Genomic DNA, 14,970 nt, shown 5'->3' with positions numbered 1-14,970 from the left:
TGCAAGGTAATGAGATAAGCATCCTGAAAATCATCTTTATTCAGTGACATATCACAATTACATAGTACCACACTGAAAATAATAATACAGATTCTCAGGCAGAGTTATCTAGTAATCTCATAACACATAGAGAGCACTGGATGCCATAAGCAACATGCAACCTTCTTAAGGAAAGGAATAAAACATCAATACAGAGTATTTGCTGCATCCACATATTTCAGTCTGGAGGTAACAAAGAGAACATGAAGTCAGCAGACAAGTGGCAAATGTCACGTCTTCCAAGAGTAGTAAGGTTAAGCTTGCAAAATCTAGACTTCATACTCACACCTTCTCACAGTTATAACTTACTGTAATAGTATATCGTAAAACAAAAAAAAAATATTACTCAGTACTTTTTTTTCCTCCCCGTACCCATGCACCAACTGAAGAGACATTTTTTGCAGAGTTAGTGTGACGTCAACCAAGAGATTGTGGTTTGAGAGACAGGGGGGAGCGCCTCCCTGCAAAAGCATCAGCATAAAACTAACTGTTGCCACAGTATACTGTCATGGTCAACCAGCAACAGTAACCTTTACTGCAGTGGACTGTGAAATATATTTTTACTGTCAGTAAGTTAATGTACATTCTAAAATTTTCAAAGCAATGTATTTTGTCTATTTTAACTTAATAACCCATTTTCAACAAAATATTGGAGAGCAAAAATTGTAATATTAAGAGTACACTACACTATGCCACATTATATGACATACAGTATATTACGAACAGTAGTTTGAACCTCAAATGAGATATACATATGTGTGCGTGTTTGCATGTGAGTATACAACTGAAAAAATTGTGTAGATCACATTATTTTCATAAAAGAAGTACAGTTGTGTACACTTAACATAAATGTAGATGTTCGAGTGTATTCACTGTTGTAGTCATCACACTTGGGTTATCTGCCTGCAGGTAGCCCCTCAGTCGGCCCGAATACCAGAGACTTAGTATTTCTGCATCGGTTGCTGCTGCTTCAGTACTGATGTCAGGGGTATTAAAACAGGTAGCCGATGCCATTACATTAGTTTTTTCTTGCTCCAAATGTCAGGAGCCCCTCAAGCAGGGAGCTAAGTTATGGTGGGAAAAACACCACCAGTAAAAAGTAAATACCAATAGCCCTGTAAGGGATGAGTAATAGACATAGAGAGGAGAGAGAGAAAAAGAGAGAGACAAGGGGGCTGGAGGGTGGGAAACCAGGGCTGCAACAGTGAAACCACTCCAATATCTACATTTATGGTAAGTGTACACAACTGTACTATGTTCTTCGTGTTTCACTGTTGCAGTCATCACACTTGGGTTGATTCCCAAAGCTGAAGAATGGGTGGAGGCAGTCAAGAAGAGTTGGGGCTGGCTAGTATGCCCTGCAGGACTGCTGTTGCAAAACTTCTCCTGGATTTGGAAAAGATAGGCAGGTGGTAATGTTTGGTGAAGGTGTGAACAGAACTCCAGGTAGCAGCTTCCAGAATGTCCCTGATAGGGACTCCCCTAAGGAATGCTGTGGAGGTAGAAGTTGCTCTAGTGGAATGCGTTCTGACCCCCTGAGGGGTTGGTTTCCCATGGTGTTTGTAGCAGAAATGGATAGAGTGTGCTCTCCATTTGAAAATTGTTTTGAAATGGCCTTGCCCTCTGCCCCTGGAGCAAAACTGACTAGTAACTGGTCAGATTTCCTGAAGGTCTCAGTCCTATCAAGGTAGAATCTGAGCTGTCTGTGCACATCTAAGGAGTTCAGGATCTTTTCCCCTTTATTTTGAGGATTAGGGAAGAAGGTTGGCAAATGGATAAATTGGTTGAGAGCTACACTGGACACCACTTTAGGCATAAAGGAAGGGTTAGTCCTGAGGGAGACCCTGTCAGCATGAAAAATAATGACGGGTTCCACAGCCATTAAGTGCTTGTAGCTCAGACACTCTTCTAGCTGAAGTGATGGCCAGAAGCAAGGCTGTTTTCCAAGAGAGGAATTTTAACTCTGCTGATGCTGCAGGCTCAAAGGGAGGTAGCGTGAGCTTTTCCAGTACAAAGTTAAGGTCCCAAGCAGGGGTGGGGGCTCTCCTGGGTGGCCTTAAGTTGTTTGTCCCTCTCAGAAACTGTTTGATGGTAGGGTGAGAGAAGAGAGGTGGCTCAGTGTTGTAATGAGCCGAGATGGCAGAGGCATGGATCTTAATGGAAGAGAAGGATAGGCCTTTGTGGACTAGATCTGTTAGGTAATCCTGGATAAGGAGGGCAGTGCTGTGTCCTCTCCTTTAGATTGACTCCAGGAACAATACCTTTTCCACTTATCAGCATAAGATTTCCTTGTACTGGGTCTTCTGGCTTCAAGAATGACGTCCAGCACCTGCTTGCTTAGGCTGGTCACTGGGGGAGAATTCAAGGAATAAGCCAGGCTGCAGGATTCATGGTTTGCAGTTGCGGATGCAAGATCTGTCCCTCCTGCTAAGTGAGGAGGGTTGGGATCTGGGGTAGGTGCCATGGTGGCACCGGTGACAGACTGCGCAGTAGTGGGTACCAGTGCTGGCGTGGCCAGTCCGAGGCAATCAGGATTGCCCTTGGTCTGTCCTGTCTTATCATGAGTAATATTCTTGTGAGAAGATGCACAGATTGAGAGGCTTACCCACTGGAAGGATAGGGCATCCACATTTCAAGCCTTGCTGTGAAGTGTCCTGGTGCAGAACTTGCTGAGCTGGTAATTTTAGGGGGAGACAAAAAGAACCACCTCCGGGGTCCCCCATTTCTGCTTTAGAAGGCTGAAAGTGCTGGGGACTAATTGCCATGTGTGTGGGTCTAGGAGATTTCTGCTTAAGTCATCTGCCACAGAGTTTTGTTTGCTGGCAGGAATTGAGCTTGCAGATGAATATGCTTGTCCAAGGCCGTGTTTCACAGGGCCATGGCTAGCCTGCAGAGTGGGCAAGAGTGGGTTCCCCCCTGCTTGCTGATGTACCACATAACTGTGGTGTTGTCTGTCTTTATTAGCAGGGGCACTGGTGAGAGCAGGGATCTGAAAGCTGTCAGAGCATGCTGAACAGCTAGCATATCTTTTTGGTTGATGTGCAGATTAATTTGACTTGGGCTCCAGAGCCCTGAATGCACTTGTCATCCAGATGTGCCCCCCAGGCATAGTCTGATGCATCTGTGGTTAGGGTCTGGGCGGTGTGCCCACCAAAGAAACTCTGTCCTTAGACAAGGTATGACAGGTATGACGGTTTCCAGGTCCTGAGAATGTTGGCACCAAAGACTTTTTAAGTACCATTGAAGCTTCCTCATATGCAGTCTGGCACATGAAATTAGTAGAATGCAAGAGGTATGAACCCTAGGACCTGAAGGATTTGCCTTGTGAATAACTGGGTTCTGGTGGCCATTTGAGTGAAGTAGCCTGTTAGATAGGCTTGATTTTCTGGAGTAAGGAATGCCATTTGGGAAGCTGTGTCCAAGCTTGCTCCCTGGAATACAATCTTTTGACTGGGGACTAGTTTTGATTTATTTTCATTGACAGGTGTACCCCAGGGAGGTTAGACAGTTCTTTACAAATGTCAGGTGCTGCAAAAGCTTTACCTGACTATCTGCCTGAATCAGGAAATCGTCCAAGTAAGAGTAAATTTGAATTCTTCTCTGTCTGCAATAGGCAATGGCTGGAGTCAGGCATTTTGTGAAGACTCTGGGAGCAGTGGATAAGCCAAAGGGAAGTGCAGAGAACTGATAATGCATAGATCCTACCCTGAAACGGAGGTATTTCCTGCATGAGTCCCTGATAGGGATGTGCAAATAGGCTTCTTTTAGGTCTAGGGTGGCTAACCAGGCATCTTTGGACAGCATAGGAAGAAGCTGCTGAAGGGTGAGCATTTTGAATTTTGGTACCACCAGGAAGGTGTTTAGAATTGAGAGATCTAGGATTGGGTGACAAGTGCCCTCTTCTCTGGGTACCAGGAAAAGTCTGGAATAAAACCCTTGACCTATCTTTTCTGCAGGAACAGGCTGAATAGCCCTTAAGGAGAGCAGGGATTAAACTTGGTTTTGTGACTCTTCCCCCTGGTTTGGAGGAAGGTCTGGTAATCCTTTTGGGGTTGGCAGTGAGTGGAAGTAAAATCTGTACCCCTGGGATGCAATGTTGAGGACCCATCGATCTTTGGTGATGGAGATCCAGTTTTTTGCATGATGGGCAAGTTTTCCTCCTATGGGCACGAGCACTTGGGGAAGAGGTGAGGAGTGGAGTTGAGAAGTCATTGTGAATTATTTCCGTAAGGGGGTGGCCTAGCACTCCCTGTTTTAGAAGTGGAGGTACTCCATGGCGTAGATCTCTGCATAACCTGAAACTGTAATCTGGGGGGGGGTCTGTTTCCCCTAGGTCTAGTTTGAGATGGCCTTGAGGGGGCTGGAAAGGACCAATGTTTTGATGGACAATGCCTACTGAATCTAGGAGGCTGCACTTGCAAAAAATCATTGACTGTCTGCATAGACTTAGCTTTTTCTTCCATCTTTTTTAGAACCTCTTCTGCTTTGGTGCCAAACAGATTGTCCTTGTTCAAAGGAGCGTCTAGTAATTTTGATTTGACACGATCTGGCAAAGTCTGCTCCTTAAGCCAAGCATGCCTTCTTAGTACAGAACCAGTGACTGCTGCCCTGCAAGATGCTTCTAGGGCATCAAAGCCACATTGCAAGGTATGCTTGCTGACTTGGTTTGCAGAATGCATAAGCTCCTGTAATTCTTTATTTTCTGCACAGTCTGTAAAAGTAGATACTTTTTGTTTAATAAGTTCCATAATATGTTGCTGGTATTTCAGCATGAGAAACTGGCAATCCAATGCCCTAATGGCGAGAGTTGCAGAGGTGTATACTTTTTTACCCCATCTGTCTAAAGCTCAGGAATCCCTGTCCAAAGGGGTAGGATTCTTAGCTGTAGTTGCTTTTATACCTTTAGGCCCCTGGAAAATGACCTCTGGGTCAGCAGTAGGATTTTTGAAAAGAAATTTGAGAGAGTCAGGGACTCTGTAGTACCTGTCTGGTTTCCTTGGAGCAGGGGATAAAGTATCAGGAGTTAGACTGGATTCCATAAAGACATCATCCACAACATCCAGAACAGGAGGGATAGCTAAAGGTCTATGTTGTGGCAAATCTAAAAATCCTCTAAGTCTCTTTTCAGACAGAGGATAATCCTGGCATTCCCAGTGAAAATGCTCTCTTAAAGTATGCAGGGTTTCACCAACAGAAAAATCCTTTGGAGGGGAAGCAGAGGGAATGGGGTCCTCTGCATCTGAATCATCATAAGCATATAAAGGCATGTCTTCATATTCAGAAACCTCAGAGTCGTCGGACTCTTGGTCAGTTAAAGCTGCTGGGGACAAGTCTGTTTTACTCTTAGCAGGAGAAGGCTTGCTTCCACTAATCAGCATAATCAGAACTTCTGCCATTTTAAGCATTTGATGTTGTGGCAAGGAAGCAGGTGCTAGAGTTTGGGTTGTCGTTTTTTTAGTCATAGCTCGTACTCTTGGCCTTAGAAACTCAGTAGTTTTAGACAGAACTGAAGATGTGAAAGAAGTCAATGGTTTGTGTCGAATATCGATAATGCAAAGAACTTCCTCAGAAGCCGGTGCCTGCACAGCAGCTCTGGACCCATCCATGGTAGAGACACCTGCAGGTTCCACAGTCAATGAAGAGTATTGTGGCATACCGGACTCCGAATGGGTCTCGGTAGCGGCCTGTGAATCCATTGAAGCGGGCATCAGAGACTGCAAAAGCGCCTCACTGAGTACCGATGAACTGGCAACTAGCTTAACAGAAGCGTCAAAGGCAGTTTTGGACCTGTGTGGTCTGTCTCTATCTTTATCCTTACGTTTTTTCGGAAGATCGGTAGTCGGATGGCTTAACGAAGCCATTTCGGAATACAGAGATTGAGAGCGAATGTATTTAGCGACAATAAGAGCCCAACGATGAATAGTTCGGGCGATGAACAAAGCACAAAACTGACAGCGAGGTACGTCGTGGTCTGGGCCTAAACAGGTAACGCAGTAAGAATGGAAATCTTGGTGTGGTATTTGCTTTCCACAGGAGAGACAATTGTTAACTTTTTCTGACATCAGTTAGAGCAAGAAAAAAGCATCCCCAACGGGGTACTTAGCTTTAGAAGATTTCAGGATGATTCAATTCGGAAACGAAAACTCAGGTAGCGGCCGACTGGCACTCGTGCAAACTGCTTCTGCTTCGGGCTCCTTGGCAAGAAAGACTGATGTAATGGCGTCAGCTACCTGTTTTTAAACCCCTGACCTGACGTCAGTACTGAAGCGACAGCAACTGACGCAGAAATACTAAGTCTCTGGTATTCGGGCTGACTGAGGGCTACCTGCAGGCAAATAACCAAAGTGTGATGACTGCAACAATGAAACATCATATGTTTCAGCCAGGAAAGCACCAGACGTTGTACACATCACTCTCCCAGAAGCATAAAAGTGCTCTGGTCAAGACACATCCCCCATTATACCAGTTTCTCCTTGTTAGAGTAATTTCTGACAGGGAGTATGTTAAGAGAAAGTCACAACAAAGAAGAGCTAGTCAGACTTTTATTTACTTATTCACTTAATTAGCCAACCTTTGTTGACCAGTTAGTTCCAACATGCCGACAGCCTCTTTTCAGGGTAGACCCTAAGTGGTATTCATATTGACCAGAGGAAATTTGTTCAAGAAAATAAGGAAAGTACAGCTGTGTAAGAACTTACCATAACAGTACATGCCTGAACTGATCACTGTTGCAGTACTGATGATATATGGGAGTATTCTACCAAGGATGCTGTACATCTGGCCAGTACACTAAAGTTTGGGCACCTTCCTTTCTTGATGAACATCTGCCTCAAGACTCAGGTATGAGAAAGCATGAGGGTACATAAGGAACACATGGGCATGACGTTCCTCAGGGTACAGATACTGCAACAGTGATCAATTTGAACAGCTAGTGTTATGTTAACCTCTTACACGACTGTAATATGTCCTTCATGTAATCACTGCTGTAGTATTGCTGACATGAGAAGAATCAACCAAACCTTTTATATTACCTGGGAAGACGACTTAGACATCGAACTGAAATCCAGTATCTCTAGCAGGACAGACCTGGTAAAAAAAACGTTCTGAACCCAGGCATGGCATTAACATTAGAATGTTTAGTGAATGTATGAATGAAAGATCAAGTGGCTGCTTCTAAAATGGTTTTAAATCCAAACTCTTGAAAAAGAAAACACTGAAAGAGGCAGCAGCTCTGGTATAATGAAGTCTGATATTTCCTGGAAAGGTGTTTTCACGAAAGGAATAACAGAAAAATGTAGCTAAGGAAATCAACTTGGAGACAGTCTGTTTGAAAACAAGGTCAGACATCTATTTACCCTGATAAAAGATAAATAGCTGATCAGATTTCCTGATTACTTTAGATTTGTCTAGATTTAATCTAAGCTAGCTATGAATGTCCAGCAAATGTAGAATTCTTTCTTTCGCCCTTGTTTTGATGGCTGGGGAAGAAAGTAGGTAAGTTGCTGGAATGATTCAAGGACATTTCAGTGACAACCTTAGGGATAAAGGAAGGGTAGTCTTCAGGGACACTCCGACCTTGTGAAAAGTCAGAAAAGGAGAACAAGCCATAAGGGCTTTCAACACAGAAACTTTTTGCTGAAGTAAGGGCCACTAGCAGTCTTTCATCTAGAGACTTTTAGACAGGTAGAAGAGGCCAGTTCAAAAGTAGCCACGGTTGACTTCTCTAAGACATACTGCAGGTCCCACAAAGGTGGAGTAGGTTTTCTTGGTGGCCTAAGGTAATGGATGCCTTTTAAAAAATTGACCTGAAAATATGCAGAAAGAGGTGAATCTTTTGGTAAACAGGTGGATATAACTGTTAAATGTACTTTAACTGAAGAATACGTCAGTCAAGAATTCAGCAGCTCACAAAGACAGGCAAGAATAGTAGGAACACTCGTTTAAATAATAATACTGTTTATTTGATAAGGATCCTGTGCTTTCTTTTGCCACCAAACAGAAAACTTCTTCCATTTGGAAATATAAGATTTTTTGTTGCAGGTTTTCTAGCCTCCTGTAAGACCTGAAGTACATCCTCAGGAAACAGGAGCCTGAATGGTTATCAAACTTCTATCATCCAAACTCACACTTGCGTTTTGTAGGTCTGGATGAATGACAGAGCCCATATGTTGTGTGAGCAAGACCATCTTGTGGAGTAACTAGTGGCGATTGCCCTTGGCCAGATGAAAAAGTAGGAAGAACCAATGCCTGTCTGGACAAAAAGAGGATCAACACTGGCATCTTTGGGCTGTCCCTCTTGAGTCTGAGAAGCACTTATGGAATGAGAGGAAATGCAGGAAAAGCATAAAGGAATTTCCTTATCCTTTAGCCAAGCCTCTGGGCATGGAACTCTAAAGCCGAATACCAGGAAGCGCCTGTTCAGAGTGTAGACAGATTTATATGGAGATGTCGCCAATGATGGATAATCTGTAGGATTCTCTCTCTGTTGAGAATCCATTCCTGAGAGTCTGCCTTTGATTTGCTCAGGTAGTCTTATACAGAATTAATTTCTGGGAGAACATACACTGCCTGAAAGAAAGATTACAGTGAATGGCTGTCTTCAAGGCTTGTCACAGCAAGTTTGCAGATATAAGATTTTGATCCTCCTTGCTTGATGATGTACCACTTTATTGTGGTACTGTCTGTGAGGATACAATGGATTCCAGGAGATCAGAGATGATGCAGAGACAGGATCATTGCTTTCATTTCCTTAACATTTATGTGGCTGGCCCTGTCTAACCATGACCATGCACTTTGGACTTTTATGTTTAAAGAGCAAGCTCCTGAAGCCAGATCTGAAACATTCATGGGAACTACTTGGTGGGAGAGGGGTCCAAAAAGGGCAGTCCTGGATTCTGTGACATCTAGTTGGTCCACCAAAGGAATTCCTTCTTCATGAAGGATAAGAAAGGAATTGGGAATTCAGGGGTGACAGTGTTGTGGCAACCTGACTTGAGATACCACTGCATCTTTCCATATGAAGTCTGGCAAAAGGAATAACTGATATGGCTGAAACCATGACCCCACGGCTCTCAGTATATCTCTTGCAGAAGTCAGTTCTAGATGAAGGAAACACTGGAAGCAGGAGATCAGAAAATGCATTTTGTCCTGAGAAAAAAATCTGCAATAAAACTAATGTCTAGATGGTACCATAGGAAGTCTGGATCTTGACAGGGTTGTAGGACAGATTTTTTTCAAGTTTAGGGTGAAACCTAAATGAAGGAAGAGATCCACAAAACCTTGAGATCTTGGAGGAACTTGTCCCCTGAAGAAGAAAACCATTTTGGTAAGAGTAGATATGGACAAGTCTGGAGCCTACACTAGACTGACAGAGCTAGATATCTGGTAAACATCCTTGGAGCTGTGAAAAGATGAAAAGGTAAAGAAGACAAAAATGAAACTGTAAGGTACAGAATCTCAAAAAAATTTCTATGATCTGGATAAAGAAAACTAGGAAGATGGGCTTCCTTGAGGTTCAAAGTTTCTATAAAGCTTGTGGAAGGATCACTGGAAAAAGGGTTTGGAGGGACAGCGTCCTGAATTTTCACAAAGCTAAAAAGGTGTTGAAGACTGATAATCCCAGAATGGGCCTCCAGGTACCCTCTTTTCTTGGAACCAGGAAGTGTGTTGAATGGAAGCCTTGTCTTTCCTGGTGGTGGGGAACATATGGTTCCTTGAAGAAATAATTATTGGCGAACTGGCAAAACCAGATGTTCTAAGTTTGGGGCTCTTGAGGAAATCCACAATGGGTTGGAAGGAAAAGCCATTTAATGTGCAGCCTTTCTTGATGATGTTGAGAACCCATTGATCTGAAGTTATCAGTCTCTACTCCAGAAAGAGCACTGAAAGTTTCTTTGAAAGAGAAAGTGGGAATTGGCCGAAGTAGAAAGGGGGGGTTAATGATGGGCAAGAGCAAGATGATTTGCCAGAAAAGGAACCCTTTGGTTCTTAGAAATTAGATTTCAACTTCTCTTGGTACTTCTTTTTAGAGAACATTTCCCCTTTTTTACCGAGGTGACTCACCTTTATGAAAAACTGACCTGACCTTAGATGGAGATTTACTTTGGAATTTTGGGATAGAAGACAGGAAATCTGCTTGACATCCTGCATAATCTTTAATTTTCTTGCAGATTTCTAACAATTTCAGAAGCTACTGGACCAAAGAGATTTTTTTTTCTGTCCAAAGATATATCCAACTAACTGCACTTGATGTCTTCAGGTAAAGACTATAACCTTAACCAAGAATATCTCCTTAACACAGACCCAGTAGCAGAAGCATAATTACATTTAACAGAGTGCCTAGCAACTGGAGTAGCAGAGTTTAGGTGAGACAAGACTAGATCAGACATTAACATGTTTACATTACTCAAAACGGACAAAAAAATCTTAATCTTATGAGTCTAGTAGTTAATGGTTCAGAAAGAAAGTGTAGCAGAGGTGTAACTTTACTTCTATACCTGTTCATAGCTCTGCTGTACATAATTTGGCAAAGCATTAGAAAATTGCAAAAGTTTAGTAGAGTTGTCAGATTCAATAGATGCAACATTAGGATGTATGGAAGGATCTTGGAGGGTCCCCAGTAGGGATACTTATCTGCCCACTTGCAATGGAATCTGAAAGACCCAACCAAAAAAGTAGTCCCCCCGTTCAGGCTGCTGGCAAGAAAGTTTGAGGAACTTTGTGCCCATATATCCCTTATGCACCTGCATGGTCTCTCATGCCTGGGTTATGAGGCAGACAAAAGGTGCAAGAGGAAGGTACCCAAGCCTTGAAACACTGGCAAGACATATGACATCCTTTGCAGGATGCTCCCATATGTCAGCAATACTCCAACATTTACCATCTTCCCCTACTTTTTTTGCTAACTACCATGGGATTTTCTACATCCACTCAAGCTACCATGAAGTCAGGCAAATTGAACCTCAGTTTAACATTTCATCCGAATGATGGAACACTCAGGAATGCAGCCCCCTCTCCCATACTGCAAAGCAGTGTCAGTAATGGTAAATGAATGCAATTAACTGGGGTGAGAATAGAAACCACAGATTTTTGATCATCCAGTAGTAAAGGTGAGCATTCTACTTATTTATTTATTTACATGAGGTGGTGGTGCTGCGGTAGCATTGTCGCCTCACAGTAAGATGCTGTCCTGTTCGATTCTCAGCTAGAGCGTCTTCTATGTGGAGACATGCGTGAATGGGCATACCTTCGTTGAAGGTTGTGCGTCAGAGCTGGCAACTCGGCACATAAAAATATACTGCCAATCATTAGTGGACTGGAGTTCTGCTGTGGCGACCCCTAACCGGGAAAAGCCAAAAGACAACAACATTTATTTAAGTTTGATGACCGGGGAAGTCCACTGGGCCAGAAGAGCCCATTTTCAGTGGAGATCCGGGGAGAAAAGCTCCAAAACAAATTAGTTACATTTGAATTTACAACTTGCAGGTTACAAAGAAAGGGCAAAAATGTATACATTTCAAGTACATATTGCAAGTTACTAGGGCCACAACAAGTAACTGTGCAGAACAAGTTAAAGACATTTCAGAGTGTGTAATACAGTATATTAAAAGTTCAAGTGAGTAAAACATTTAAAATATATAGTAACTAGCTTATAATGGAAGGTAAAAGAGATCAGATACAGAGAGTAATACATGGCAGGAGAATTCTATGCGAGTTGAGATGTAGCTATTATTTCTTTTAGTTTAGGTTGTCTATAATGCATGGAGAGAGTAACAGAAGGGGTTATGGAGAATACCACAGAAGATGCACAGTCCAAGGCAGCAGAGAGAATCTTAAGGAGTTGTGCAAAAAGAGAGAGGGTGGAGAGGGGATTAAGTTGGAGTGTGGCATGGGCATATCCATGGGCATGCTATCTGTTGAGCCAATGCCACTGCTATTTTTATGTGCACACTTAGTTTTACAGAAGATACGAAATAACAACACTGCTCATTTCTGCAAGTGATAGAGAATAAGTACATCTAATGACTCAGATGTTCTAAGTGATGCTACGTTATAGCAGGCAGTGTATGAAATGGCCTTACGTCCCATACAATAGTTTTAGCTGGCAGCAGTGAGGTAGCAAAAGCCCCAAGCAATGTATGCAACTAGGTGAGTGTAAAGCCAGCAATGATAGGGAAAGCACTCCAGTGAGAGTGTAAACCACATTTTCATGTACCCAAAAAAATGTTGCCAAAAGTGGGGGAAGGGAAGCTTAATGGAATAAGCTCTGCCAAATAATGATCTGGACTCTGCATTTAGGCTATAATGTAAATTAACATTTATTTATTTATTTTACTGATATATGATTGCCAGGAAAGTCTGACTGGGTAGGAGCCCATTTTCAGAGGAGGCATAGAGAGAAAAGCTCCAAAGTATTACAAAACATTTTAAGAACAATAATTTTACAGTTTAAAAAATACAAAAATATATACATTTTAAATAATTATACCAAATTACACATAATATGAAAACATTGATAAAGAAAAGATAAGAAGTTATACAAAGATGATTTAATACTTTAAGAGAAATTTTAGCCAGTTTATAGAGAAATTAAAGGTAAGTTAATATAATACAAGCAGGAATATGAAGACCGGAAGTTACTGTCTATGATGAAAAGCATCTGCCACAAGAACATTCTGAAATAAGAACAATATTACATTTAACTGCCCAAGAAAGGGACTTCTGGGATTGTTTTAGTGAAAAATAATACAAGCTATCATCCTGAGAGATAATTACTTGCAACTATTTATGCAAAGTCTTCTGGTTCTTGCACAGTGCACATTAAGAATGCAGTCCTTTCTTTACTTCAATACACAACCATGTATTGCTACTGCAGCAGTACTTGAGGGGATCCGTGATAACCATAACAACTTTGCTAGGATGGATTTATGATCAGTCAAATATCCATGAAGGGAAATCAGTAAAGTTTGGTCATGGGATACCCTCTAGGTCAACAAATCTGCATAAATACTGGACTGCTGAAAAATGAAATAAAACAAATACCAGCAATCTCTTATGCAATCTGCAGATCAGATAAAAACTGGTTACAGCTCACTGCAAAAAGGAAAACTTGTGTTCACAACAACATTAATTCTTTCTGTTTGTATGTGCGTACTTATCTGTTGACTGGGTTAACCCTGCTTGGCTAGGCCCATTTTCAGAGGGGACATGGAAATTTAGCAAAAGTGACAGAGACATTATAAGTAACAAAAATGAATGCAAATAGTAAACATAATTCAATATACAGGAAAAATATTAAGAAAACTGGCACAGCTTAGCTACTACAACCATGTTACTATACCTGTTCTTGTCGATGATGATGGCAGGGCCAGGTATTATATGGTCACAAGTCAGATCCTCCAGGAAGTACACATTGGTGTCCAAGTAACCATTCTCAAAGTAACACTTTGTCATCTGTATGCCAAAGATGAACATGGTAAGTCAGGAGAAGCCTTGCAAAACAGTATCAAAACAGAGTAACACAGAAATAAAGACAGCTACAGTTCTTTCACTTTCAGAAATAACTCTCTCAGATCTGCATTTTGGATTAATATCAATGGCATTAGGCCTCTATGGAAAACTTTTAATCTTGGAAGCTGACATTATTATAACTAAATAACTATTTTGCACTGCACAATATCCATTCCAGCTAATGGTAAAAGCCAGACACATCACCACTCCATATATAGAGAGGATGCAAATGGAAAACAAAATGTGAGATAATAACTTCAGAGAAAGCCCAATTGATGTTCAACTGCCATACAACAGCATGGAAGACAGGCTATTTAGAAAACAAGTGTCTGTGGCATTAACAGATGCAGTCTTCAAGGATAACTTGTCAGACTTGCACAAAATGAGTAATGTCAAAATAATATGGAACATTTCACAGAAAGTCAGATTATAGAACCCTTTAGAAAGGTAGCCAATCAAGAAGCACTAAATTAAATTCCAGTATCTCAAAGAAATCCATATGGTTTTAACCAGCTCCATGAAGCCATGATTACATCCAGGTGATATGGGTTCAGTAAGCAGTCCAGGCAACTGCTGCAGCTGGTGTGGGAGGATGGAGGTGAACTGTTTCATCTTCCTTTCAAGACAGGCAGCAGATGGAAATGTGACTTGGGAACATGTGATTGCCTCACCAAGCTGCCATATGGTTGTAGCCTTCACAACAGGTGCAAAGAAGCATGCAATCACATGGAAAGGTGCTGTAGCCCCCAGGGTGATTTGTGTCATGCATCACCCTGCTGAAGGGGTGTGGTTAGGGACTTTTCCTCAAGAAGCTCTTTTCAGTCCCATCCAGAAGACACCCTGAAGGCTGCTTGCGTGGCAGTTGCTGTGACTGACTCTCACCTATGAGGAATAAATGTGCCACCTGGGGTACAGGAGGGAAGATGGTTGGCCAACAATGAAGGGGAAACAGGACAACGAAAAAACAAATAGGCTTTGCAAAAGTATGCACCATATTGCCCTTTACTGTATTGCTGACTTCAGCAATTTAGAATTGAACAAAGACAAGGTACTGAAACATGTACATCACTAATAGTAAGCACTGCCTTCTGAACATGACTGTCAGACAAGCCTGAAAAATTGAAGGCAAATATCCTAAGAATAAACCAGGAATTGTTACAGCTTTTTTAGAATGTGAACATGCCAAAGAAAAGATAGGTTAATTAAGACAACCCAGGATACTACAAATCTGAAAAAAAATCTGCATCAGAGTTCTAAAAGTATCCTGATCTTAGCCAAATGCCAAGAGATGACAACTTTTTTATTTGGATTGTTGGAAGTCAGAAATTGTATGAGCTAAAAAGAAGTAAATGCACAGTCTCCTTTCTGTTTTTTTACCTAGTGTGTGTGATATTGTTGTCCTTCTAAAGATGTCATTATAAA

At 41.8% G+C, this 14,970-nt stretch overlaps 1 protein-coding gene across 1 annotated transcript in view; it reads right to left on the bottom strand.

Annotated features, from left to right (window-relative positions):
• OPLAH (5-oxoprolinase, ATP-hydrolysing) overlaps positions 1 to 14,970 on the bottom strand; it is a 1,902,532-nt gene that overhangs the window by 569,712 nt on the left and 1,317,850 nt on the right. The window contains exon 15 of the mRNA XM_044067415.1: positions 13,379 to 13,491. Within this exon, the coding sequence (XP_043923350.1) occupies positions 13,379 to 13,491 (113 nt within the window). The remainder of the gene's footprint in view (positions 1 to 13,378; positions 13,492 to 14,970) is intronic.

This window comes from Protopterus annectens, chromosome 3.part1, assembly GCF_019279795.1.
Source record: "Protopterus annectens isolate FY-2018-M chromosome 3.part1, PAN1.0, whole genome shotgun sequence".
NCBI lineage: Eukaryota > Metazoa > Chordata > Ceratodontiformes > Protopteridae > Protopterus > Protopterus annectens.
Note: the sequence above shows the minus strand (reverse complement) of the source record. Positions and strands in the feature narration are given on the sequence as shown.